Source organism: Melanotaenia boesemani, chromosome 9, assembly GCF_017639745.1.
Source record: "Melanotaenia boesemani isolate fMelBoe1 chromosome 9, fMelBoe1.pri, whole genome shotgun sequence".
NCBI classification, from domain to species: domain Eukaryota; kingdom Metazoa; phylum Chordata; class Actinopteri; order Atheriniformes; family Melanotaeniidae; genus Melanotaenia; species Melanotaenia boesemani.
In genome coordinates this window covers 11,998,330-12,026,231 of record NC_055690.1, presented here as the reverse complement: position 1 = coordinate 12,026,231, position 27,902 = coordinate 11,998,330, and the positions used below count along the sequence as shown (strand labels likewise).

Here is a 27,902-nt window from a genome sequence, read left to right as displayed (position 1 = left end):
ACTTACCGAAAATAGTAATATGACATTGTGCTGTTTAGATGATTGTGCTGTGAAACTGTAGTAATTCATTGTGACCACCAGCAGCTCCCTGAAACCTGGGAGAAAATACTGTAGTTAAAAATTTTTAAAAAAGACACTAGCTTAGCCGAATCGGCTAGCTGCTGATTGATTTACATTGAGATTCGCTGGTATAGCTGCCCTCTTGTGGTCATTGTCCGGTACTGCAACAACAAAACTAGTCAATTTTCGTCAATATAAATAAGCAGTATTTCCGGAAATGCTTTCACAATAAAACACTAAATATTTAAAGTCCTGATAGTTTCAACACAAGAAAAAGAAAACAATGCAAGGGTAAAGGGTTGAGATAATATGATCCAGTGTAATTTTGTTAATTGTCACAATTAATATCAAACAGATCACCACACAAATAAAAATTACCACAAAGTATATACTTTATTTGAGGCCAATTTTAAAGTATCATATGAAGAAAGATATAATGTAACAGAATTTATTGATCCAAAACACATGCACATATCTATCAAAAAATGAAGTCATTACTGAATATAAATTCATTTTATGTGCATTTAGAAAACTCTAAATACAAAATCCTTTAACTTGCGATTAGTTCTACTGCTACAATGAGTCAACAGCTAATAATGCTCTCACACACTAAAGTAAGCATAAAAATCAGGTTTGAGTGACAAAATGCATCATTGCATTAATAAGAAAACTCTAACTGTGCAATACAAGCACTGTGGTGTACCACTTTTTTTAGTTGCATTGTTCTCACCAACACTGTTCATCCATTTCTTAAATCCATCAACATGATTTAATGGTCAGTAAAAATCCAAACTAAAAAGAAGTTTCTCACACAATACAAAATTGTTCATGTTCTCTAATCTAAAATACATATATGTATAGTGTTCCATCAAGTTAATGCTACCAACTTACTAATGGCTGGCGACAGAATCATTGTGACATCTTGCAAGGCCTAAACCAAGAGCATGCACAGCTGGCTGATTATTAAAAGTTACTGCAGTAATGCAAGGATGTAGTCATCGTGTAAACATCAACATAACATGATTATGAGAGAGTTGTCAGTGTGTTGTCTCCACTGTGGCTGTAGCAGTTAAAGTATGTAAACATGCGAGTGCTTATTGCAGAATCACTTGCTTCTCTTTTCTGAAACCTCACCTTAAAAATCTCAGGGTTAGTCACTCAAAACAGCCAACTAAAAAACAGAAAGAAAATATCTCAGCTAGACCTATTCAGATGTGTCCATGAACACTTAAAACATACATAAATCATCTCATTAGCTTATACAGTTTTTTGTTCATATAGAGGCTGATTTACAAATCACACCATTTCTGGACTGGAAGATAGAAGCAAAATGAAGTGTTAAGTGTCTTTACAAAGAAAAAAGAATCTTTGGAATTTGCCACAATTCTTAACTGAGATATCTGATTGTTTCTGGATTATTCCATTGGAAAAAAAACCCATAAAAATAAAAAATCTGTGTCACACTCAAACCCTGACCCTCTACACCACATGACTCTCAAACCTGCTTATCCTTGTCCAAGTCACAGTCTAAACACTTCTCATTTAAACCCTCAACACAGCATTGTACAGAGGTTTCAACTCCCTCTGAATAAGAGTTTCAAACATTATAACTCATGTATACTGTATGCTGTCACAAGCTTGAATTGATCAAAGAGCTATAGTTTCTGCTGAGCCTAGAGATCTGCCTTTTTTGGTTAATGATTAGCAGAGATAGTAAAAGCTGCTTGTGATCAACAAAAATAGAATAACACTAATATGTATATATAGTAAAGGGAACAAAAAAAGCTGAATCTATGTTCAGACAGACTACGTCTTGTAGTGATGTGCTGCATTAACAGTTAACCCTGTTAAAAAGATTTAAATTCATCTATGAAAGAAAAGTACAAGCGAAATGCTATTTGATCTAAGCTATCATACACATGTAAAAAGTTAAAAATAAAATCTGAAAAGATAAAACAAATAAAATGTGAGCTAGGCTTGGATAAGACTGAGATACAAAGAAGCTAGGGTTAAAAAGATCCCCAAATCACCTTCTGTTTATAAAATACAATATTGATTATTGAACTTTAAAGAAATACGTGGCTGATATTCATGAATACAGCCTTATGCTTGTTGCTGTAATACAGAAATGGGCTAATTATTTGTTTTGCTCGCGTTTAATAAAAAAATACAACTGAAGGCACTTGATCGATCAAAGGTTTAAGTTAGACTTGCTGGCACAGCCAAGCAGCGATGTAGTCGGTCCCCTGGTTTCAAACCCCCCCCACCCACCCCTCAAAGCAAAGCCAACATATCCAAATTGGGCCTCACATTACCTTTACTCCAAATCAGTATTATTCTTTATGCTTCAAATACATCATTTTTGGTTTCTCAGGCTTGTTATATGAAAAAAAACTCGAGGCCAAATATACAGCAAACTAAATGCAATCGTCCCAGACACAGTGATGTAGTGCTGCTTCATGCTATACTGCAAGAAAGGCAGGCTCCAGAGACCCAGGAGATAAGCAATAATGACAGTCTTTGCAGAAGTATACATGCACCTGCACAGTTCAGCTATGTTCTGGGTAAATAAGCCTTAGATTCACTGACAGGCCTGTGAAAAATTAGGCATCCTTGCATAATTGTCTGTTCATAGGCCAGCCTTGAAGACACAGACAAAATTAAGAGATAAAACACCAGTGAAAAGAACAGAACAATACTGCCAGAAAAGAGGATGGCCTTACATGCTGAGAGGCAAAGAAGTCCAGAGAAGCTTGCTGAAATGTCTGGTAAAAGCATCTATGAATCCTTCACAGGTCAGAACAGACAGAAGTTCAGAGTGTGGGGAGAAGAGTGAGATGCGTCCTGCTCAGGTTCTCTATAACCATGTGAGGAAGCTCTCCTTGTCGATCTTGGTAGCTGCCAGCACAGACTCCATGTCATTAAGGATGTCAGAGCTCAGGGCCTCCTGCAGACTGGGCATCAGCTCTTCGCCCTCCACTGCCATACTTTCGCCCTCCAGGGTGCCCAGATCCACATCTGTTCCTGGGATGGCATCCAGATAGTCAGGGAAACGGCTGGGCTGTGTTGCTATGGAGGGTGGAAGTGGGTCCCCTGGTAAACAGTCAAAAAAGGGTGACGTTTGACTTTACAGAATGTAACTTAGTAGATAGTAGAAATGATAAGAAAGCAGACATATGGGAGAGGGCTCATCAGAGTCCTAAATGGAGATGTGATAAATATCTGCTACAGTATAACCCAAAAGTCAATCAGAAGTTCAGTGTAAATAAAAACACCAACAATCCTACTTCAGTTAATCCACTTATTTAAAATCTTTTAGTTGCATAAACAATTTAAAAGAGAGTCAGTTTCCCTTCTTTATCTGCAGCTATTAACTCACCTGTGTCCATCTCATCCACACAATTGAGGAAGTCATCTGGAGTGCGAGGGACGCTGTAGCTGCTCATACTCAAGCCGCTGTCTGTGCTCTCATCCCTGGAGTGGTAGGTCCCGCTGGGAATACAACAATAACGTAATCTGGATTACAAACTCTCCACAACCACTAAAATCAAACTAAAGCCTGTAGGAAGCTTTTTGTCACAGCTCTAGTTTGAAACAGAACTGGGATTAATTAAACAATATAACAAACTCAAGTTATTTAGAGCACAAGCTGAAAGTAAAACTTTTGCCCCAAATTCCCTATGGGACCTTCTACATAAACGCACCAATCTGAACCACTCAGAGCTTCACTTTTTCACCCTGTGTAGCAGAGTACAGGAAAAAGAGCAACAATGAAAGGGACGACAGAGACAAAAGGAGAAAAGGAGACATTTGACAAGCCTATACTAATTAGCAGAAAAATATGTAGGCAGAGTATGGCAGAAGCAGGATGAATGAGGCCTTTGTGAGAGCAGGGGAGTTGAGGCAACAAGGGGAGGAGGGGAGATTAGGTTGGCCTGTCTACTGACCGGACCACATGTTCTCATGGCCTGCTTGCTATTCAGCTCTTTCCTCACTTTGTCTGCTCAGAGAAGAACTAAAGCTTGGACTGCTGAGAATTATATCCCAGAATGACACAGAGCAGCGCTCAGATTAAAAAACCTTCGGGGTGTTCATAGCTGCAGCTGTGCTTTGTTTTGTTTGTTTTCTTTTGGCATTTTTTTTGTATTTTTTTAAATAAAACTTCTCAAGTTAATGGAGTTTTTTTTTTTTTTAGTTTTTGATAATTTGCACCACCATTTTAGCTTGGATTATCTTTATTGCAGCATTTGTACACCAGAGGTCGTCATTGTGCAGTGAGCTCCATCACAGATCTGTGTGAGTCATTACTGTGTGAGGCGGGTTAAGCTCAGAGACTGGCCTTCTGTTTTTATAACTTGTGTAATTCAGGGAGCTCCCACCAGAGCGTAAACTCAAATGGCAGAGCACACAGATTTCCTCAAACAGGACACAATATGTCTAGAGAGTTGAACCAGAACGGAGTTCTTGGCAGGTCAGCTGACATGAGTCAGATTGTACTTAATATTTCCTCCATTTCCTTCAGAGTACACTCCGGCTTCTGTACGGGACTAACCTGTTAAGGAATGGGTCAGAGCTGTTGGCAGTCATGGTCCGGGGATCTTGGGCCATAGGGGAGGACACGGGGTTTGTGCTGCCATCTTGATCCATACTGGTGGGCAGCTGGTTCCTTAAAGCAAGCTCCTGTGGATGATAAAAAGGAGAAAGAAAGAAAAAAAGAGTTGAGCAACATCAGTCTCACCTATAATTTTATAAACTGATTATAGACCACTGCAGCTTTACAGACGTCCTGGTAAAAGCTGTCACAATGTAAATGTTAAGGAAGACCCACACTGCCAACATGCTGCTCTCCATTTTCCCCCCACAGAGTCTCATATTACATGAGGGGCCGGACACAGTTGGAGACAATTGTTTTCTACACATGCTGTTTCAGATAAGGTTGAGGATATGATATCATGTTGTTTCTTTTCACCTCCTTCCCCAAAAGTCCTTTAATGGGAAGAAGAAATTGCCTAACCAGTCACTAATTTAAGATTTCATTTAACCTTACATGGAAACAGACCAAAGGAAATCAGCCAATGGGGAGTGAACTTATTTTTGTTACCTGTTCACTATTTTAGCAGCTCTAAACAACAGGTCCTGCTACCGAGGAAGTTACAGAGGTTCATACTTCACATATGATAAAACTAGAGTTGGTTTCAGCGTAGAAACAAGCATATGATTAGCCAAACAACTGAGCATACTGAGTAGGTTTATCTGATGGCTCAGTGACATCTGCTGCTGGTTGCTCACTTTCTGAGTTATTGTTATTCTCTTCTGTTGGGAGTCATGCTGAGAAATGGTCAATATGACTCCTTAATTACATGGAAGAGTTTTTTTCCTGCTTCCTGATTGCCAGCAAATTTAATTTCTTCTTTGCTGACTTAGATAAGATTTCTCAACCCCAGTTTTTGCATTTTAGTCATTCCCCAAAATAGCAACCTACATTAACCTAGACACCTAGATAGTTATTGTCACAGAACAATATCTGACCATAATTCAGCTGGCCACAAAAGCCTAACTTGTAGGCAGCCATGTTTTATTTTATTTATTTATATAATTATTTAATTTGCTCACATTGTACATCCAAGTCAGGGATGCTACATTGTTTGGATCATTAGTCAACAATATCTGAAGAATGTCAGTGTCCCTAAATGTCCCTAAATTTGAACTCCTAACTCAAGGATAGAGCCTGCACAGTCTCACAGTCACAGTATCAGTTTCACAACTGATAGGTGTGACTGAGGTTTAGATAATCAAGATGTTTGTATCTTCATATTTTACTTTAAATTAAATCAGGCAGGAAGAAAAGAATCCATGCACTGTAATAACCCCTTCCCTCACTTTTGTCATAAACATGTGGAAGGGTTTTGAAACAGTGAAGACATTGGAATTCCGTAGCAGAAACCAACCATCTCTATCACACAGTTTCAAAACAATGACAACCACCTGGTTGCTTAAGACTGCAGCACATAATCTCGGTGGACTTTCAGTGAGGTCACATTATCATTTTCTCTTTACAGCTTGGTGCGTGCACACACTCGGATCACTTCCTACAACATGAACTTTAAACAACCCATGTGTGGACAGTGTGGTAAATAAAGTGTCCAGCAATCTCATTCATAATCATAAAGCTCTGTCTCTGGAGTTATGACACAGCCTTGAGTAAACTAGTTAATGCTGCTGTACCACCCTGTGTGGGTGGCTCTGACACGTCAGCAGTAGGAAGTGATAAAATTACCACAGATGACTCATAAGACTTCATGGAAGAGTGGTTGAACAATAAAGACAGATCAAAGAGGCTTAAGATCCACCACTATACTTATGACTAATGTCGAAAGGCCTATTGAATTATTTTTTTTTTCATTTAATGATTAATGTCATCCTCATTTAACATGTAAGTTTCAAGGTTCTTTAATGACAGACACATACTGAAACTAAATGTAACTGCACAATATCCCAAAAAGCTTGGAATATCTAGCTCTGATTCCTGACCTGTGGTCTCTGCCGAAGAAGCTCCTGTTGCTTGAGTCGTCTTTCTTTCTCTATCTGCTGCAGCCTCATGTTGTTTCCTGCCATGACTCCACTGTGGGTGCTGGGAGGCAGCTGCCCTCCCTGCTTCACTGGGGCACTCTGGGTGATCCTCTGTTGGTTTAGTGCTGAAAAAGAAATAATAGTTCACATCTGACACTGTTACATATAAACTGTGCTGTCTGCACAGTTTGGCATGTAGTTAACACACATATGCTCAATGTAAACTAAGATGATGAGGGAAAAATAAACAGCAGCAATGATCTTTAACTGTTAAATATAAAAGAACGCCCAATTTCACCGTTGTCTGAAAGCAGACTCATACAAACTATGCAAAGAATTTTTACTTTTATCTTTTTGTATGGAAGCATCAAAACTGAAATGAAAGTTCAATTTGGCAAACAGAGAAAATGGGGGTATCTGAAAAATGCAACAAATTAGTCTCTTAAATTTAATATACAATACCTGTTGCTTTAACAGTAAGAGTCGTTATGTACGTTATATAAAACACACAGAATATTGTCAGACAATAAATACAACAGCATTTCTATACGCTTAGCTGCATTTAAAGTGACATAAGACAGCTGTCAACAGGGTGAACTTGTACAAAGACGATCCAGTGCAGCAGGTTGAGTAGGACAAGAAGTCCCAGCACAAGTTTTTTATCAAGTGAATGAAACGACTTTTCCTGTAAGACCTGATCCCCTCCCACTCAATGACTAAGACAGGCTTTGTTAGTTTTTGAGCATTGCATCAGCCATGACTTATCGTTTTCATTGTGTGTTCTGCTTCCTTCTAAACAAATTGCAGATCATCTTTTTCTTCAGGCATCGTAGGTCTATGTCAGCTTTTTTCAATAAATTCAATGTAAATGTATCGTGCAAAGTCCGAGAAATTATTTTATATAGACCTACATCAGGTTATGTAAACACTATATTAACATTATGTTTGTTTAACACAGCAAATGTAGCTGCATTGTTCACTAGCAAGCTAACATGTTTACAATATCAGAACAAATGTGTTTGTACTGAAAACACAGCTGTTCCCCAGTGAAATCTTTGTTATTCTTTGCTGTAGTGGGGGTAGCACTAATAAACACAAGTATAATGCAGAAAAGCAGAGCTGCAATCTGTGCATGCGAAGTAGGTCACACGTTTTATCACTGTAGTAGAAAAAGGGGTGTTACAGCAATGGAACCAATGAGGAGTGTTGTATTCTTATGTGCTTGAAGTAACAACCAAAACAAAGCCTTGATGGTGGCATGCAGGGTTGTGTCTCTGTGTGCTGTCCTGCCCGCCCCGGCACCTTTCTCATCACCATTCAATCCCTGTCTGTTTACACTACTACAGGAGCTGAATGAGCTGTGGCTGAGGGCTCTCCATGGGAAGCTTTGGTGGCACACCCTGCTCTGCGTAACCCCCTCCCCCTCCACACTGCCTCCTCCAATAACCCCACCCCAACACATGCATACAAACACACACACAGTCTCGGAGCCGACTCCTCTCTACCACAGACACATCTACTGAATCCATAGATGAGCGTGTTACATCTCTTTGCTTCTTATCTTTTGCAGATACTAAGGCCTTTTGTGACTGGATCTCTCCGCCATCAGGGCACCATTAAATGTTCTCAAGACAGAGTTTCTGCACATAGGCCATGCCAAGAGCTGTAGATCTAATAAGGCCTGAGCTTTGAAGATGAGCTGCATTAAACTGACAGGGGGGCTCATGAAGATAAAGTCATTGTATACAGTCTTACATTGAAAGACAAGCTACCAAACTTTCTCTTGTTGCATGCTCATTGCTGTTATGGAAATTGCATGACCACTTTTCTCTACACATGACATGATTCACATAATCTAGCTAATCCGGGAAGTGCAATGTTTTCAACAAAAATACTTGATTAAACCCAAAGCTGAAATTAAATGGAATTTCCTTCAGAGTAGCCGAGCTCCTTCTGCGCCATCAAGTCAAGGACTCTGTCACAGACCAAACAGCAAACAACTAGAGTTACTGGAAGAACCATGAACACACGAACTACAGTATATCAAAGAAGGGAATTACATCTGTGAGTGAGATAAGTGGAAAGAACAGGTTCACTTCAGGGCCAGAGTGATAATTTAAAAGCAAGCCAAACGAAAGACAGACGGATCACGTGTGTGTGCATGCAAACACATTTGGGAGGCTTTGGAGGGGTGGTTCAAGTCAGCAGCACACACAGGTGGTGACTGGTAGTGGGCCAAGCAGATAAGAGACAAGTTAATGCTGTCTGCCTTTTGTCTTCTTCACGCTCTCATGCAACACAGCAAGCCAGCAACACAAGCCCTTATCAGGCCATCACACTGGCAGGCATATTACACCACAGGATCACCTGGAGCAGGTAAAGCTGAGGGTGTGCCAACTGTGGGGAGTTCTCAGTGTGACCAGAGCACAACACCTTGAAGGATTGGTTAATACTTGTCTTCTGGGAAGATGTTTTGTTTCTTACAATAACTTAAGCCAGATGGAGAAATGATAAATATTAGAGTAAATGACAATTTTATCATCTTGTCCTCCATTAACACCTGTATAAAAGCATGCAATATCAACACAAAAAGTCAGAACTATTTTGAATCTATATCATTAAAAAAGGCAATTTATTTGTAAAAAGTAAAGATTTTAATATAAATTATAACTTAAATATAGTATTGGGATTTTTGTTCATTTATTTCCAATTGTAATTATTTACCGGGTGACCCTGTTGAAAGGTCAGTTCGTCCATAAAACAACAACAAAAAAGTTCATGATAGTGAGTAAATTTAATAAGATGTTCCTCCAACGACAATGGTGAAATAGCCCCCTCTCGATCTGTCGCCATACATTTATGGCTTGTTAGCTGCTCACTACGCCTTTGAACCTAAAAGAGAAGATATACTTATCCTATCTGTATTTTCCTTCTGTCCCTCAGTTTTTCTCTCTTTCCCTTTCGACTTGCCTCTCCCTGCCTCCCCCACCCCCTCTCATTGGAGTTCTTTGACTGAAAAGGTCTGGAACAGATTAAGAGTTGGACCACAGAATAAAGAGGCCTGGCAAAGATTCAAGTCTGTCTGGAGTTAAAGCGAAATGGGGCTGTGCCTGCACTGGGCCTCACACAGGGGAAAGCCAGCCGGCAACAACCCTTAGTTAAAGGCACTCTGCCGCTTTTCTTCCCAAAGCTCAAATTAGCCTCTATTATCAAAGCAGCTGGCTTATAATTGGAGACCTACATAGCAAAAGGATCCCATTTCTACCCAAAAATACAAAACATAACTTAAAATATAACTACAACAAACAAAATAAGGTTTTCTTTCCAAAAACAAATTTGAAATAAATACATTCAAAGAACATAGATGTGAAGTGCTACAAAAAATGAAATGGGTACAAATAAAAAAATAAACAAAAAATAATAAAAAAAAAACAGCTAAATTTGAACTAAGGAATACATGTAAATGTAAGGATTAAAAAAGTGTGAAAAATTATGTTTATGGCACATAACGAGTTAACAGCCTCTCTTTCTCCCTCTCACTCGCTTTCAGGGGCCCAGCCACCTTGTGTGTTCAAGACTTATAAATCTTCAAAGAGCTTTGCCGATCAGTCGCCATCTCTTCCCAGCTGCCCCACTCCCCTTACAACTCTGTTTTGAACTTTCCAGCCTGCTCTCAGAGCACAACACGTAAAAAAAAAAAAAAAATGTAATTCAAGTGCCCTGGCTCAATAAAAACTAATGCTAAAATTTAACAGGGATCATGCAGATTCACACATGTTGCCTTTGTAAACTGTGGTGAGCTTCTCTGGGAAACGCCACTGCAATGAAAGGATGGCACCTGAAGCATAAATGAGTCAAAGTGACATAAGAAGGAGCCTTGATCTCTGGAAGCCTTCTCAACACACAGGGGGATTAGCTCATTCCAATGGCCACAGAGTCTCAGCACACGTACCTGGCCCTGTCACTAATTCAACAACCCTAGCCACCACACACTGAAAGCCAACTGTCAAACTTTAGCTTGGCCTGAGGGATTAATGGCTAACTCAGCTGTTGCGCCAACATTAAAACGGCTGACAAAAGGTTAGGCGAGAATTTGAAGGGTGGGGATTTGGAGAAATCTGGTTTGAACTATTAATGTATGCCTAATCAGTCGTAAGCACTGTAGTTTGGTGCAACAGACTCTAAATAATTAAGATTTCAGCCTTCTACAGAGGGATGTGAAGTTAATTGTCCTTTTGACAATACAAATATTTTATAAACTCTTGAAGGCAGGTAGTCTAAAAACATCCATATAAAGCATTTACATCATAATAAAGTTTATTTCTACATTTATAATTCTGGCAAACTAAGAATAAATTACTTGAATCAAGGCCTTGGTACATCTAACTGGCAACAAGAACCAGTTGCAACGAAAGGGTGCTTTGTTCAGTGTAGAAAGGAGAAAAGGAACACTGGTCTGCACATTACTTAAAAGGGGAAAACTAAATGCAGCAACGATTTAAAATGCATCCAATCAAAGTGAAGTCTCTTATTAAGAGACCTGATAAAATATTCAAAAAAGGAACCAAACATTACTTATGGAACTAGTAAATGATCAGGTCAAGTCTCTGTCGATAGTTGTTACATAAAACCAACCGGTAGCTACAAGTACTGGATGCTGACTGGGTTAAATTTTTATGTTGTGGTGCCATTGTATGAAAAATGGATGTTATTAGATGACAGCAGTTTGAACAAGGCGTGTGTCTTTTTCCTTTGCTTTGTTTTTTTTTTCTCTTTGTCCTCACACTGGCATGCTGTCATTAGCTGTCAACACACCCTGTGTCTTTGGGTTTCAGGCCCAAAACATCCCAAACACAGCAAAATAAAAAAAAAGACACTATAGGAAATATCAGTCAAGAAATAACAAAAATACACTGTATTTTACTTTTATCAAGCAAAAAATACAAATAAATAAATAGTATCTATTTAAAGCTCACCATAACGTGGCTCTAGTCTTGGGTCAAGCCAGGATGTGGTCTTGTTCTTGTGGTTGATGTAGTAAAGTTCTCCCTCTGATGTAATAGCTTGTTCCCAGCCTTCAGGAAGGGGACCTGAGGGATGATGATAAAAATAATTTAGAAGAAAAGATACAGGAAAATTGTTCAGTACTAGATTTATCTAAGCTACTGTTTTTTTGTGAAATATTGCACTACAACACACAACAATTGTCAGCTGACAATGAAAAATGATAGAATATTATAGATGGAGAAACAAGAAGTGGTTAAATAAGATTTGTGCATGCTAAGAAAAACATACAGACAACTGACAGGCTGCAGAGGTAAGTGAGTTGCAGAGCTCCCAAATAGCTCCCAAATATGTCAGACAGGACATGTAACGTTCTGCCTCAGTCTTACTTCACCTAGAGCAAATTCCATCTACACGGCCAGAGCGAAGGTACACCGAGCAGTGACATGTAAGAACTAGACTACACCTGAATTTTAAAGCTGTGTGAAAGCAAATGTCCACAAATATCTACTTCAATGCAAAAATAAATAAATAAATGAATAATAAACCTAAAAAATGCAACACAACAATGTCTCACTTTTGCAAATTAGCTTTTACAAAGTATGCATAAACATAAATTACACACCACTGGCTGGGTTCATAAGGTTCGGTTGCTGGACTGGCACAGAATTGGCAGGGGCAGCCTGGTTCAACTGGAGCATCGCCTTGCGAGGATCCTGCCAAGTGGTGGTTTGATCAATGTGGCTGTAAGGAGACACAAAAAAGATAGAAAGAGAGAAAGAAAAAGAACAAAATGATTTTTTTTCCACTTATAAGTAATCAGTATAACCCTGGAGCAATAAAAAATGAGAAAAATGCATACAAAACTGGTAATTCAGAGATTTTTGATGAATACACTTTTTGTACATGGTGTCATTACAGGAGTACACACTTGGTTGTATCTGTTGACCTCAGTCTGAATCATCACTCAATATAAAATGTATTCGTAGTTAAGATTGGTTTGGATATTTGCTCTTATATATTGCAAATAAACATAAGATATAGAAAAGTAAACCAAAAACTTTAAATGGTACATATCAACACCAAAGGTGAACCAGAAAACTTTTAAAGAGTACCTTTTAGAGGCTGTAAATGGTTTCAAAACAACTATTGTATTGTCACACAATGTTGCTTCATCTATTTTCTGACTATCTTTGCTGGGGCAGGACTGGGGGGTGGGGGAGGGGGCATTGTGTGCACTCTGTGAAGGCACTGATAATTAGTGCTTTGTTGGCACTTGTTGCTTGATTAAGATGGAAAGCTAATACAGGAAGCCCTCCTCTCCCAAGCAGGACCCTCTCTATTGAGAGAGGGTCAGCCCAGGGGCTCAACGCAGGGGGTCCTTTTTCCTGGAAGCGGCTCGGACACTGCAGAGTGTCAGAGGCTTTAACAATCTGGCGCCACATTTACAAAGCTTTCACCTGCTTCACAAAGGCACAGACTGAGCTACGACCTAAAACCCGACTATTCACTTGTTCTTTTATTTTTTATTTTTTTTGGTTTTTGTTTTGTTTTTTGAACTATCCTATTTAAGACCCCCACCCCCCCACACAAACAAACAGGCACTAAACTTCAGCAGCTTGTTTATACAACTCTTGCCTTTATATAGTGACTGAATAATTTCAATACACGTGACCAAAAAAAGAGTTTACTTGTAAAGTAATTAAATATTCCCTTTAGCCATCTATTCTACGCCATGTTCTGAATGTGTTCTACCTACTGCATTTCTATATAGCTCCCTGTTAATTTGATCCCAAAGCGCCATTAGACCAGATTTTGGAACAGCTGGGTGAAGTGAGAAATTCAAAGTTTCTCTTGGCCTGTGTGATAATCCCAGCCGGCCTGTCTGCTCTCTATCCCAGGCCAGAGAGCGAGAGGACCTGACTCAGCACTCCTCCCCCTGACACAATGAAACCCATTTTGAAGCCCCTCTCTTGTTTATGCTTTATTGATCAAAGGAGCTGCCAAATCCCTTACCAAACCCTCCCCCAGCCCTCACACACACAAACACCAAAAACCAAGCAAAATAGCTTGAACTGCTCTGACTGGAGGTCAGAAGAAAGTGAGGTCATACAGACCTGAGAAAGAAAACTACAGAAGAAAGACAAAGAGCGAAAGAATAAGAATAATAATAACACTGTATACAGAAGCAATCCCTCTGAATTTCAATTGCTGCATGAGTTGCTGTGATTCTGTTACAGTTGAAGCAGCAGCCCTGCCCCCTTCCCACTCTGGAAACTATGACATTCATTATAGAGGGGAGGGAAGAACAGGGGGTGAGGGGAGGAGACTGAGAGACAAGCACTGGGATAAGGAAGGGAGGGTTTATTGTAAATGAAATGCCTGCACATCCTGGCACACCAACACCAAACAGAAATCTTACAAGATAAAAAAAAAACACCAATGGAAATGTATAGCCTCAATTTTAAGAAGATATTTTCCAAGCTTGGCACAGATGACAGTACAAATATTTTCTGTTAAACACTTGGTTAGATACTAACTTTTGTTTAGATACTAACTTTTGTTGCTCAAATCTGTCAAAACAAGTGTAAACAAAGCCTCGGGTCAAAACAGAGGCAAGATAATCAGGAGCCAGTGATGAAATCTACACAATGAGAGAGCTTCCAACTCACAACTGTATTCAAAGAGCCTATATGTGAGAACTGAGAAAACAGATTAATGAGTTACTAAGAGTCAGTAGTTCATCATCAGTTTTTAAAACTAAAAGATAATTCATTCACTGAAGCTTCCCTGGACCCTATATGGACAGTCATATACTGCTTCCTGTTACCGAAACATGAAACAAAACAAAGTCATGGCAACTGTTAGGACTTCTGGAGGCCACCAGTTGCTGTTAGGAATTGCTGATGATCTGCAAGCTCCACAGTCACAACTGCTTGATGCTGTCATTACATGTCTGACAACATCACAAGCTCAGCATGGTTGCCACTGGACTTTTGCCTAAACTGCATCTCCTGATTCTGGACTTATCTTTAATTGCAGTTATTTAAATTTCTAATTTAAATTATGACATTTAGCTATGCTGCTAGTTTTTTAACACCTTTCAAAATATAAATGCTTAATGTTAAATATGTGGACAGCTAGAACTTTTTACTATGTAGTGGTTTCATCATTTTCAAACAATCAAATTCAAACAATCCTAATTTAACTTCTCAAAAATATTTTCAGATAACAAAATGTTTTTGCCGTGTAAAGGCAATGTGGACGATAGTGGGACACTTGCACTAAGGCTGCACAATATTAGGAAAACATGCAATATGCAATGTTGTTGAATTTTACAGTGACAACATGACTTATTATCAAATACTTCAATATAAGGTGTTAAGCTCAGGTGTATTTACAAGGGCTGCATTCCACCTCGCCACCTGTGCGTTCTAGTTAGCTGTAAAACATGCACAAAAGCATAACTTCTAAGTGGAATTCTGTCCTTGCTTGTCCGACTATGGACTATGATGCTGTGATAACGCTAAAGTTATGACATACAGTGGAACCACTCCTTGTGTTATTGTGGACATTACTATAAAAATTACCTCTACATACTCAATAGCAGATAAAACTATGACCCAACATTAAGTTTCTTCATGACAAGGTTTCAGTAAATAAGTAAATTCTATAACCAAAGAGAAATCTGTGGTTCAGATGGGACTCATTATCAACTAAGTTGACTGCAGTATAGATAATTACTTACTAATCTTTGCTGAGCTGTCATCATGGTTGACTTTCCAGATCACAGAGTAGAACTCCTGATCCATTCCAGTACTTGACCTTTCTTTGACTAATTGCCTGGGTTTTGAAGGTGGCCTCTATTGTGTCTGCATTACTTATAGTGTCTTAGTAAAGAGAATGGAGGCAGACCTTTCATATAAAAGGCTAAACTTTGCTTTGCTTAAATGATTTGGCAAGATTTTTATTCAACACCACAAGAAAAAAAAGATAGCTCCTTTAAAACTTGTAATGTTTTTCCATCCTTTTATCCTTTAAAGCCCTAAATGAAAGACTGAATTCTGCATTAATCACCAAAGAGGAACATTTATGACTTATGATATCTTTCGCAGATCCAAGTCAAGAAATCTGCACATTTTGTTTCATAAATGCCATGTGATTAATGTTATTATAAAAAAAAAACAAAAAAAAAAACGCAGACATTTGCTGTTAACATCTGGTTTTAAGGAGAATACTATACCCAAAAATAATGTCTCCACATAAGCTTTGCTACCTGCAAAACAGCAGATTAAAACTTGATTTGAGGTCAGACTTGAGTGTTTATTTCACTGAAATTAGTCTTCTTCAAAACCAGATGTCAAAAAACTGTGTTTCCCCTCGTGTGAAACAGAGAGTGAGGCTATAGGGAGTGTAGCAATGATGAAACACTCCCACAGCTGAGTTGTCAAAATGTTAAAAATGGGATCCTCAGGCCACAGGGGCTCCACCCAGGGAGTATATGCTTGAAAGACGACTGAGGCAGATGAGTAAAGAGGGAGGCCAGATGTAATCAGTTCTCTAAGATGAGGATGACCACCTCCTCTCTGGTTGACTAGGGATGCCTGGTTGCCTTTCTATCAGCAGGACATCATCAAGAGAGATTATTGGGGCGACCTCTGTGACCCTTTTGTGGCTTTAAGTTTCTCTTTGAAGGATGGCTGGTATCGTCAGACTAATGAAGAAACTCATTTCAAAGTATTAAGGACTACGTTTTCCTATAAATTTCTATCCAAAACTATCTCAAAAGAATAAATCATTGTCATTTTATGGATTGTCGTGTGAGACTGTCATTCAAGAATTTTCCCTCTTTATCTTTTGGTAAAAACTGTGGCTAAGAATGGTGAACAGCATTTCATAAACTCTTTCACAAGATCAGGTTTGTTATTAATAAGAGAGAACACATAAACCATTTTGGATGGTAGAAATATGAAAAAGTATGCCTTGAAACATATAAAAATGTTTATTTTCTTATTGAAGTGATGTTAGCTACAAGTGATTTTTTTGGGGAACACTAAATCCCACCTGGACCCTCTCAGGTAGGATTTAATCTCTGTGGAGATGCCCGCAGTAACAGTGGAGGCATTGATGTCTGAAACTAAGGTGTTACATCAAGACTTTGGTAAACACTAGCCTGACTTTCTCACAGTCCCGTTTGTGTACTGAGCTGACAGGCCACAGTTAAACAGGAAGGTTCTTGTCTCTGTGTGGTCAATAAACCAAAAGTTTGTCAAACACAAAGTTGCTCCAAATGAAGGCTTCACACACACTTACAGCCCAGTCTTCCCAGTGTCATTTGTGACTGACTGTGGCCTTGCACCAAAACAAGCTTAGTATGTATCACAGCGTAAAGCTGTGAAAAGAATTGAAGTCATTTAGATATTAATATTTCTTTTAAAAGCCTTTGCATGTATAAAACTTTTGCCTTGTAGTCATGCATGGAAAAAAGTTAGAATTTATTAAAAATGGCTAAATAACCTAGGATATTGATCCCCAGTTTTTCAAGTGAATAGTATTTTAACACTAGCTGACCATTTTTCTTTTACTTAATATCAATGTTATCTGCTGTGATTGAAATCTCATAAAAATATCAGACTAAGTCTGAATTAAGCAGGTTTAACTTTCATACAATAAGAGCATGAGGGCCAAGTAAATACTGTTATCTTTCCTGCTTAAACAGAGGGTCTCTGACTTTGGTATTTAGTGCAATAGATGTCTAGGGCACTCCATATAGGATATAGTGATGCTAAATTGCTAAACCAGTTATCAGTTTATTAAGTAATATTAAGGACCATGGTGGTATTACTGTTGAAAAAAATACAGAAAATAAATTTAGAAACTAAATAAAGGAGAAAGAAGTTTGTCAAACCACATTTTTTAAAATGATCTCCTCATAATCACCGTTAAAAAGAAAAAAAACTGTGAAAAAGACAAGACAAGCATGTCACCGATTGTGAGAAACCAGGCTCATAAAAACATTTAGAAATCTAACTGTGAAAAGACAAAAGTGTCCATCAACCCAGAGTTCTACCTGCCCCTCAGGGTAGACAAAAGCTTCTCCCTCAAAGCTTTCCTCTGCTTAGGGCTGACTTCCCACGAACTAAAAGCCCTTTCAAAGCTGCATTTAATAAGCTCCCGGAAACAGTGATTACCCCTCCTAGTTCACCGGTGTGTCTAAATTAGAAACCTTCATTAGTTTATGACCCAGCCCTGGAGACCAGCCCTGCCCCCGTCCCAGCACCAAGCAAGGTGACCCAACCTCTGAGCCCCTGCTGCCATAAATCAAAGGCCACTGCAAACTCCTGGAAGAAAGAGGAGGAAAGGTCAACAGACTATGTTGACAGTCTTCCAGCTTTGTTTTTTATGTAACAGTGGACTAGAAAAAAAAAAAGGTTTTTGTGGGAAAGCTCATATTTAAGTCCCTTTTTCATTAAAACATCAACCACTGACTACTGGGATTAACTGTAATTATGACTGTTTTGATTTTTTTTTGTGATAAATCACTGACATAAATTAACTACGCAGTTACAGATCGTTTTCTGGGGACGCTATGATCAAACAATCTACAACTTATTCCAGCATTAGTTACTACTGAAGAGTAGGAAATAATAATAAAAGCACTGTTATACTACGTTTCGGCCTGTTACACATGATCATTGATTGCTATTTACACAAACTAGCCTGGGAAGAACAGAACATTTAAGGTGATAAGAACACTGTTAAACTTTAAACAAAAAAAATGCTCTTCCACCGCCATCTTTAAACTTCATGTCAGCCATTTGTCTATTTTGGGAAGGCTCACATGAGTCTCAACAGGCCTGTGGTCTGAATAAAGATCACTGTTACACTGCTGGGACAAAGGGAGGACCAGAGTTTCTCTTGGCCCCTCTTCTAGTCATCTCCACATGGCTGCCATTTAACTCCATTGACACACAAAAAAGGCACCATACCGGAGCCACGGCGCTATTCATTCCAATACTAAGATGGACTTTTAAGGGTAATAGGACATTAGCATCTGCACGGCTGCTGTTTATAACATTCCCAATTGAATAATCCTATAGTGCACCAATAAACAACTAAAGGGAAGGAAGGAGAAATGCTATCTTTAAAAACTTTCACCCTGAGTTGATTTATCTCTAAGGACAACAGCGGTCACCAGAGTGAAATGTGAGCCTCCCACTCTGCTTAGCTTTGCCCTGCTAGCTGGTGACCTACTCCCCACCCCCAACTAGTCCATACTCCCACCCACACACACTCTCTGGCTCTGATTCACTGCCTCTGCAACGCGTCTCAGTCAGGCAACCTCTGTTTATAAATAGGGGAGTGTCTTTTCCAGCAGCTCTGCCGAGGCCACCTTTATTCTGGATCAAGTATCTGCACTTTAATGTGCTGGGTTTGTAAGATGTCTCCTTGCATTTGCATTACTTGAACACAAACCTTGTGTACAACAATTACTCTGCTTGTATAACATAAAAGTTCAAATGGAGTTTCAAACACCAGCTCTGCTGTTTTTTGAAGTCCATGACTTTTAGAAAGTGACTGCTATACTTACTCACTATCATCATTTGTTTTCCTGAAGTCAGATTTTGAACCTTCAGATCAAAAATTTCTTATTTATATAAAGAAAAATGGTTTGTTGAGATATGGCAAAAAATTGTTTTTTTTTAATGTGCCTTGCTAAATGTTCAAGGACTACTGTGCATGGTTTAGGAAGATATCACACCTTTTTTGCCTGCTGGTTGTAAATTTCTGCATAAATGTCTACATTTACACAATGAACGGTTCAGTAAATTCATTATATTACAGTGGCTTGAGCAGACATGTTTATCCAATGTTGCTTCCAAATGACAAATACTGTATACACAGAAGCAACTGGGGTTCAATGTATTGTCCAAAGATAATTCTACATGAGGCTTGGAGAAGTTGGGAACATAACAGAAAATGTCAGATATAGACTTAATTTATTCTCAGCATGTATAAATGCACGCACACATACAGACCGAGCCTACTGTCCATCCTATATATTAATTTTGTGCGTATTTCAGTAAGTTTTAGAGGGTTTGCAGATACAAATAAAGCAAATGGAGCAGTAACCCCAGAAACCATGGGGCAAACTTGCACATTATAATTTATGTGCAACCAAAGGATGCATGCAAATATGTTAGCAGTGACAACTTTTGACAAGGACATACCTATTTATATGTTAAAGAGAGCATAAATACCAGATAAATGACAACTACCAGAGCTTTTGGCATCCCACAGACCAAATCACTCAATCAAAGACAGTGGCTCCTCATCAGCAGTCCTGTTCTGGTTTCAATGTACCAAACCCATTTCCTGAAAAATTATGAAATTTTCTAAACTTATACTTTAATTTGTTTAGTTCTTCTTCTTGTGTTTAAATCCGTATTTAAACAAAAACAAGTAAAAAAGGAAATTACTAATATTTATTGTGACCAACTGTATTTAAAGAATCTAAATAAAATGTCATTTGTGATACCAGAAACACCATTACAAAACATAAATATACAAGTGACACTGTTGACTCAGAAGATTAAATAATTTGTTATGTTGTTAGGATTTGGTATACAAGGAGCATCCACCAAGTGCTTAGTCTTTGAAAGTAAGGATAGGTTGCTACTTTGGGCCAAACTTTGTAAAAAAAATTAAAGGTTGGATCAGTAAATAAATGAAAGTCTAAATGTAAAATTAAACTTCAGTCTTTCAATTTATAAATGACATAATATTATGAAACGATTCAGAATGTGAATGCACCAAGTCCAAGACCAGAAACCAGTGTTGGGTGCATGCAATCCTGAAGCCATCAGATGGTATGGCATGAGAAACCATCACACCACCACAATCAGTATAACCACATGGGCTTGAGAGTACCTTCTCATTCCACACAGACTGCTGCTGCATCCATATATGTAATCTCAAACGAGGAAGCCATATGTCAACTATGTGCACCAAGTTTATCTCATCTAAGATAGACAGAAAGATGAAGGACGTGTTCTGAGGTCAGAGCATTAGGTTCTATATGGCAAAGATGAGAAATACTAGCCAGGCCATTTATGGTGTAGAGGCGCATTAGTGTTCATGGCATGGACGACTTAATGTATGAAGGTACCATCAATGTAAAGGTGTCTATAGGACTTTAAAACATAAAGTAACATATTTTTAATTTTTATAAATTAATTAATTTATTTTTTTACCCAGGTTGTCAGATTTTATCCTACCCAACCTATAATGGTGTTGCTTCAAAGACTCAAAATGTGTGTGTGCTTGCCTGCAGTCCAGATCTGTTTGCTATTGAAAATGTATAGTGTACCATAATGAATAGGGGAATCAGATAATAACCACGAGCTAATGAGCATGTGAAATCTTGTATTTACCAAGAATACACAGACACAGATGCACACATATTCCATGAGAAAGTCATTAGTATCATCAGTTCACAAACAGATAAAATGTAAATAAAGGAACTGTGATGAATGATGGTAAACATGCTCTTCCCTATTTTCTTTCTTTTTTTTATGACTACATAAAATTTTTCATTTGTTCACCTTTTTTAAAGACAATGAATATGGTCAGTAAAAAAGAAACCCTTTTCTATATTTGTGTCTTTTAAATAATAGGATCAAGTTAATAAACAAATTAAAGTCTTCAGTTGGATTTGTTTTGTTTTTTTTCTTTCTTTTTTTATACACGATATATTAACATATTTCTCCAAACTACCAAAACCGGAATGTGAAACAAATGTCTGAACTATAGGAAGGTTTTTCAAACACAACTTATAAGTAGTTTAAAAAATGTAGACATGAAATAATCATGTCTTAAAAAGTAGTGTTTTCATTCTCCTTCCCTAAAGGCCTTTTTCCTTTCAAACTTTTACAATTTTAGAAGAACCTACTCAAAAATGCCCAGATGTGCTCCAGATGTGTAACCTTAAAAACATCTGGTAATGCAAGCCGTTTTTTTCATCCAAGTAAATCTGAAGCTATCATGTTTGTTCAGTCTGTGTAAAGGGAGTACAATTTGCTGGCGCTTGCACTCTTTTGCCTAAAAAAAATAGAAGAAAAAGAAACAACTTCTTTGCTCACATCTTTTCTAAACACAAGTTACCGAGCATTTCCAAACTCTGGAGCATTTCATAGAAGAGAAGATTACATTAACATAAATGGTTGACTTGATAAAACCCATCTTTACATAGACCCACACAAAGGACTAATAAATAATAAGAAAGTACTACATAGCAATAACTTCACAACCGTAATTCATAATGATTAACTCTGGCAAGCTGAAGTACTTCCAGTTTAATTGGAAATTTACTTTGGATCACTAATGTAGAGAAGATCTACTGGTTTGCAGATGAGTTTAGCAGAACTGTCTGTCCTTTGCTGTCTGGGGCAGCAACAGTGGTCCATTGTTTCTACTGAAACCTGAGACCAAGAAAAGGAGCACTACATACAGCAGAGGTCCCTCAAGACTTCTCTTGTTTGCAGACAACCAAATTTAATAACCTACAATCTTACTATTGCAGTTGTCTCTTTCTGAGAACACCAGCCACTTTTGTGCACTGTAGCACATTTGGAAATTGATGTCAGGATAAGGCACTAAGAAGAGCTGTAGCATAAAAGAATGATATTGACTTGTCTTGGCCATTATTGGTAATTAAACAATTATATTCCTACAATAAATTGTAAAGCATGTTTTCAGTCTGTGCTTATAAAAATTCATAAACTTAAAGTAAAACAAGTTTCCTTAAATATAATTGTTTAACATTATAAACATGCGGAAAATAATCTCAATCGTGTGTGTTTTCTGTTTTAAATAGACAATGACTCCTTTACAGTTCAACCATCCTTTCTTAACAGGACTTGTCTAAGTGATTCTTTTTGGGTTAAAAAAAGAAAAGACATACGAGATGTTATCATTGCCATGTAAACATGAAGTCACAAATGTTCAGATGACAAACAGTATTAATTAAACTAAGTAAATAGTATTGTCTGTATCAAGATATTATTTTTTCTAATTTATGACATTGTTCTATTAATTAAAATACAAACAAAAATTATACAAAGGAGTATTTTTCAAACATGCTTTCTTTCAAGCCGGATGTCATCCAGGTTTTTAAAGAACTGTAGAACACTAGATGCTTGCTGCAAAAACACTTACTTGAGAAAGTATCTCTGGCCAGAAGCAGTCTTAGCCATCTCCCACCCTGTGGGCAGGGGCACGTCATCAGGAATCTCATAAGAAGACTGACGGAGATGTTGAGGAGAGGCTCCTGCTGAGGCCATGCCAGACAAGGAGCCACCAGAAACAGCTCCCAACTGCAGGGATGCTGGTGACGAGTGGGCACGTACATGATGGGGGGTGAGCACTCCACCACTCCCAGCATCAGTGCTGGCCTGTATTGGGAGTAAAAGTAAATGGAATATGACTTCAGAGCCATCATTTTTTATGTCATGTGTTTTATCATATTTCCTATTATAAATGTTTTTCATTTATAAAATAATCACACACAAATGTTATTTTCACTTTTCATAATTCTATTCTTGGAGGACTTAGGTTTTCTTGTAGTATTATTATTATACCTGTATAGTTATTTCATTCATTGAAAACATTATGTATGAATGTAAAATACTATCAACATATGATGCCAGTTCATAAATAGTACAAAAAACACACCATAGACTACTACATGGATTTTTTCCCCTAACATTTGTGATAGTCTATACTTTGGACTGGTTCTCTTTTCCAGTCACTTGTCAAACATTATCCTGACTTTCATGTTTAGTCATGAATTCTGCCCATGTGGATGTGCAGCCAAGTTTGAAATTAGTTATGGCCCAGGGAGCGGATCCACGGCCTGTGTGGGACAGAAAAGAGCGCAGATTCGCTGCACAACAACGCATGCGCAGTAATTACAGAACCTCAGCGTCCCACAGTTGAAAAGAAAGGTTGGGGGCGAGGAAAGAGTTGGGAAAGATTGGATGAATTCAACCATCATATGATTTTTTCGTTGCATATAATCTTGAAAGTAATAACAAAATTCTTAATATTTGATATTCAGTTAAATAATTTGCTCATGTCAGTTACCTTCCTTTAAAGACACTTGGGAATCATCAACAACATGTCAACGTTTAGAAATCCCGAGTAGGTTCAAGTAAGCCGAGTTTATATAAATATCACATTTTCCAGTTGTCCTTGGATCAATGTATCAAATAAAAAAATGCCAAATGCTGAACAAAATGTTTTATAACACTGTAACTTCATAAGCACTTATGAAGACTTTGTTGTAGTTGTGTTTGTTTGTCTGAGAAAGGGTGACATCCTATTCTGAAACAGAAAACTGTTTAAACAGGAATGATTAGCTGCAGCCTACGTGTTGAAATCTAAAAATGACTAGCTTACTAAAGTAACAATAAACTTAGTGCCAGTCACATAATGTAGGCCAGAGCCCCACAGGATGGGCCCAGCTTTAAACGTGATTTCTCAGAAGGGGCAGAGTAGAAACAGGGCGGGCTTACTTGTCTGGAATGGGACTTGGGCTCTGGGGGCTTGAAGAAGGAGTCTGGCAGCTTCCTCATCCTCATGGGCACGGAAGGGGGAACGATAGTGTTTTTTGGGTTCATCACGGCGTTAAAAAGCGCCTCCAGGTCAGTCTCTGAGTCACCCCGTACATGAACAATTTGGTGTCCAGCAGGAGGGTTATGCTGGCTCGGATCCATTGTCCCAAAACAATCTGCGAACTTTAAGTGTCCGAAAAAGTTGCGTTTAAAAACTTACAAGCAGAGATCTGAGCCAATCCCAAACCTTTGACACGCAACAGGAAATCTGGAAATTTCGACGACACTCAGAAAAAGTTATCCAGAGTCATTCTAAAGTTTTCCGCTCGATCACTTTATTTTCTTTTAAAATGTGTTAGCTGTCAAAATCTGCAGTATAAGGCATGGTTTTCATGTTGTTTCCTGATGGCATACTTATGAATGTAACAAAGCGCATATCTACTCCAGTGTTGTCGTCCGGTCGCAACTCTCACCCCCTCCAAAAAAAAAAAGGAAAAAAAAAAAAGCAGAGCCAGCCGCAAAACACGAAAAACACCAAACGCGTTTGGCTGAAAAAGTTTTACTTTTCTGAAGTCGGATAAGTCAAAACTTGTGTCGATAATCTTTTAGAAAAAAAGTCATATTTCTACAAATCTCCGCAGTTCACTGTCTAGAAAAAAAGTTTCCTCTTGTTGGGTCCAAACTTTGGGCAGGACATCAAACTTTATGGCTCATGGGACGTCTGCTCCAGAGGCGGAGCCAGGCTCCAGTTGGGATAAGAGATTTTAAAGGTACAGTCAGTGTGGTAAAAGGGCCTGACAAGCTAAGGATTTTACTTGTTGTATTTAACTGTATTTACTGATTAATCTGCACCAAAAAGACTCAATTTTGACAAAACATAACACGACTTTTTTAGTTCCCTCATTCCAAATATATGTAACCGCTTAAAAACCATTAAAAAAAAAATCTCACTGTCTCCATATTTATTTATTGTCTAGTTTAACTGAGCCTTTGGTACAACAGCTGATTAGTCAGTCCTATTGCAAATTCCATAATGTAACCTATAACTGATTAATTAAAGTAACCTATCATTTCAATTAAGGTCTTAAAAAAAACTTGTCCTGCCCAACATTGTAGCAAGCAGAATGATGGTCTGGCTGCTGTGTTGTGCCAGACACAGCAGCCATAAAGCTCCCAGGGGGAACTGTATGAGTATAAGACTCATCTTAATAATCTTTTTTTCTTAATCTTCTTTTTTAAATTTAATTAATGGAATTTATGGAATCTTGCTGGACCTGACCAGAGGGGACAGAAAAAATAAATAAATATATATATAGACTAAATAATCATTCTAAAGTATTTCTCTCAGTAATGGAACTATTTAACACCTCTCGCTCTCTTTCGCTCCAACCTTTTTTTTTCTTTACAGTGCCTATGAAAAGTAGACCCATGCAGTTCCCACAATTGTCATGCTAATGAGACCCCTCTTCCATTGAGAAATCATTTTGTTAAGATCCTCCCTCTTTGGATACAGGGACTCTGTTTCATCTTTTCCCATACATCCACTGAATAAATGATCATGAAGCCCTATTTAATATCCACATCCCCGTTAAAGCTCTTAAGAGATTAAAAAGCTTCCCTTGTCCATTAGGCAACATGACCACCTTTCCAAATTGGTGTACAACTCAAGTTTAATTTAATATAATCCATCAATAGCTATATAATTATTTCTACTTGAATCTGAACTGGAATTTTGAAAACTTTGAAACATATAATGACTAATATAGCATCTGCAAAAGATTGTGAGCTTTTAATAACCTGACATTGCCCTCTTCATAATTTCACGTTAAAAACATTGTATGTTTTGATAGATTTATTGTGTTATTTATGTATCCATTCAAGGCGCATTAAAGGATTAATCGGCTATTATAATACCACAATTACTTTGAGTGGCAATGCAGTACTTAATGACTAGACCCTCATATTTTAATGAATGAATGAGACATTCAATACACACATGCTGCCAGTCAAGAAATTCCCATTGTAAGGGTGAAAGTGGTCATTTTCACGTAATTGTTTTGCACTTAGACACATTAGAAGATGGACAGCAGTGCCTCAGCAGCCCCAAGGAGACCACCCAGTCTGCAGTGTTTGGCCACTTCTGGTCAACCTCTCTTCATCCTCCAGACGGGTCTCAGACTCACTAAGATGTTGCGGGAAATCCGTGGACTGGTTTTCTGCGCTCTATTTACCAGAATCATTTTATAACCCAAAGAGGCAACGTGGCTGTTTTAATCAGCCTTGTTTAAAAAGCTTTGGTGTGGTGTTATTATCGGATTGGTGACGCACGGTGTTGCTATACAGGCAAATGAGCAGATGTGAGTTTGAGTGCCCCCTACTGCGTATAATGGGTACAGACAGTCTGTGAGTACGCGTTCCAATAAACAAACTTAGTCTGCGCCTCCTCCCCCCTCTTTTTTCTGTCAGCGTGCCTTCTTTATAAAAATGAATAAGTCAATGACAACAGTGTCAGAAATAATGAAATGACCTAAGTAAATATATTAGGTTTATGGACTTTATTACAGAATGTTGCAAGGTTATTTATAAAAGGGGTTTATTTAATCCATTTATTTTACTGTATGTCTGTGGTATCTTGATTTTTTTTTTTTTTTTGTTTTTTTTTTGCAAACATGCAGAATGTCTGTTGTTTTGTGACAGATTAAAACAAACTGATCAGGATGAAAAAAGCAAAAAACATCTCAGTTGCCTTCAGGTTAAATGTTGCCACCACACTCACTAGTCCTTGCATGTTAAATGCTACACAAGACTTATGAGATTAAGGTTTACAACAGACCACAGCACAAGCTTGAACATGTAACTGAAAATCTCTACCCTTATTTTCAGAACTCTTGCTCTTTCCTGTTGAGTTTTTGGGTGTTGTGCTGGTTAAAGCTTATATGTCATTTTAAGCACCTCTGTATGAAAGCAGAACATTCATGGTAGCAAATTAGGAATCAATTTCTGAGCAAACGTGCAGTAAAGCACTGTGATGAAAACTATTCATTGCTTTCCATATATAATATTCGGACAGACGAGCAGTTCCTATGCATTCATTGACTATTAAGGATTTATTCCGTCATTAAACAAAGGAATTTTTCTGCTTTGTTAATATTTTTCTTATAAATTCTATGTATTTCTTGACAAACTGAGCTGATGAAAATAAAAGTAGTTATCAGGCTTGGTCACTTGGTTGGGCTAGGTACTTCTATTGGATAAGTTTTGACTCAGTAATACTTAATTCTGACATTAATGTACAATTATTATTTAGTTAAAAGTTTTCTTTTTTTAACCTATCTAATGACATAAAACATGCTTACAGTAGAAGTAGCATCAATGTCTTCTTTCAGATAACCACAGTGGATACATTTATTTCTACTGCTGTTACAGGCAGTGTCAAACCACAAAGTTGAAAAAAAAAAACTCCTTGCGGCTTTTCCTAATATCCCTAGTTTTAGTTTGAGATACAAAGGAGAGTTTGCATGACTCTACATGGCAGTGGGACATCAACATAATATTATTATTTATAGCTCCTTCTTGAAAGCACTCAATAAATCTGCCGGTAAACTCGAAAGTTACATCATAGAAAAAAAGAGCTTGGGCTTCTTCTACCTCTTG

The 27,902-nt window shown here is 38.0% G+C and overlaps 1 protein-coding gene across 1 annotated transcript; it reads right to left on the bottom strand.

Moving 5' to 3' along the window:
- Window positions 1–438: 438 nt before the first annotated feature.
- Window positions 439–24,956, bottom strand: yap1 (Yes1 associated transcriptional regulator). The gene is made up of 8 exons (XM_041994315.1): window positions 24,210–24,956; window positions 22,852–23,087; window positions 12,260–12,378; window positions 11,607–11,720; window positions 6,592–6,755; window positions 4,613–4,740; window positions 3,440–3,552; window positions 439–3,153 (listed from the first exon to the last, which is right to left on the bottom strand). The coding sequence occupies exons 1-8, from the start codon at window positions 24,408–24,410 to the stop codon at window positions 2,918–2,920; spliced, it is 1,311 nt and encodes a 436-aa protein (XP_041850249.1). The 5' UTR covers window positions 24,411–24,956; the 3' UTR covers window positions 439–2,917.
- Between the last annotated feature and the right edge of the window lie 2,946 nt (window positions 24,957–27,902).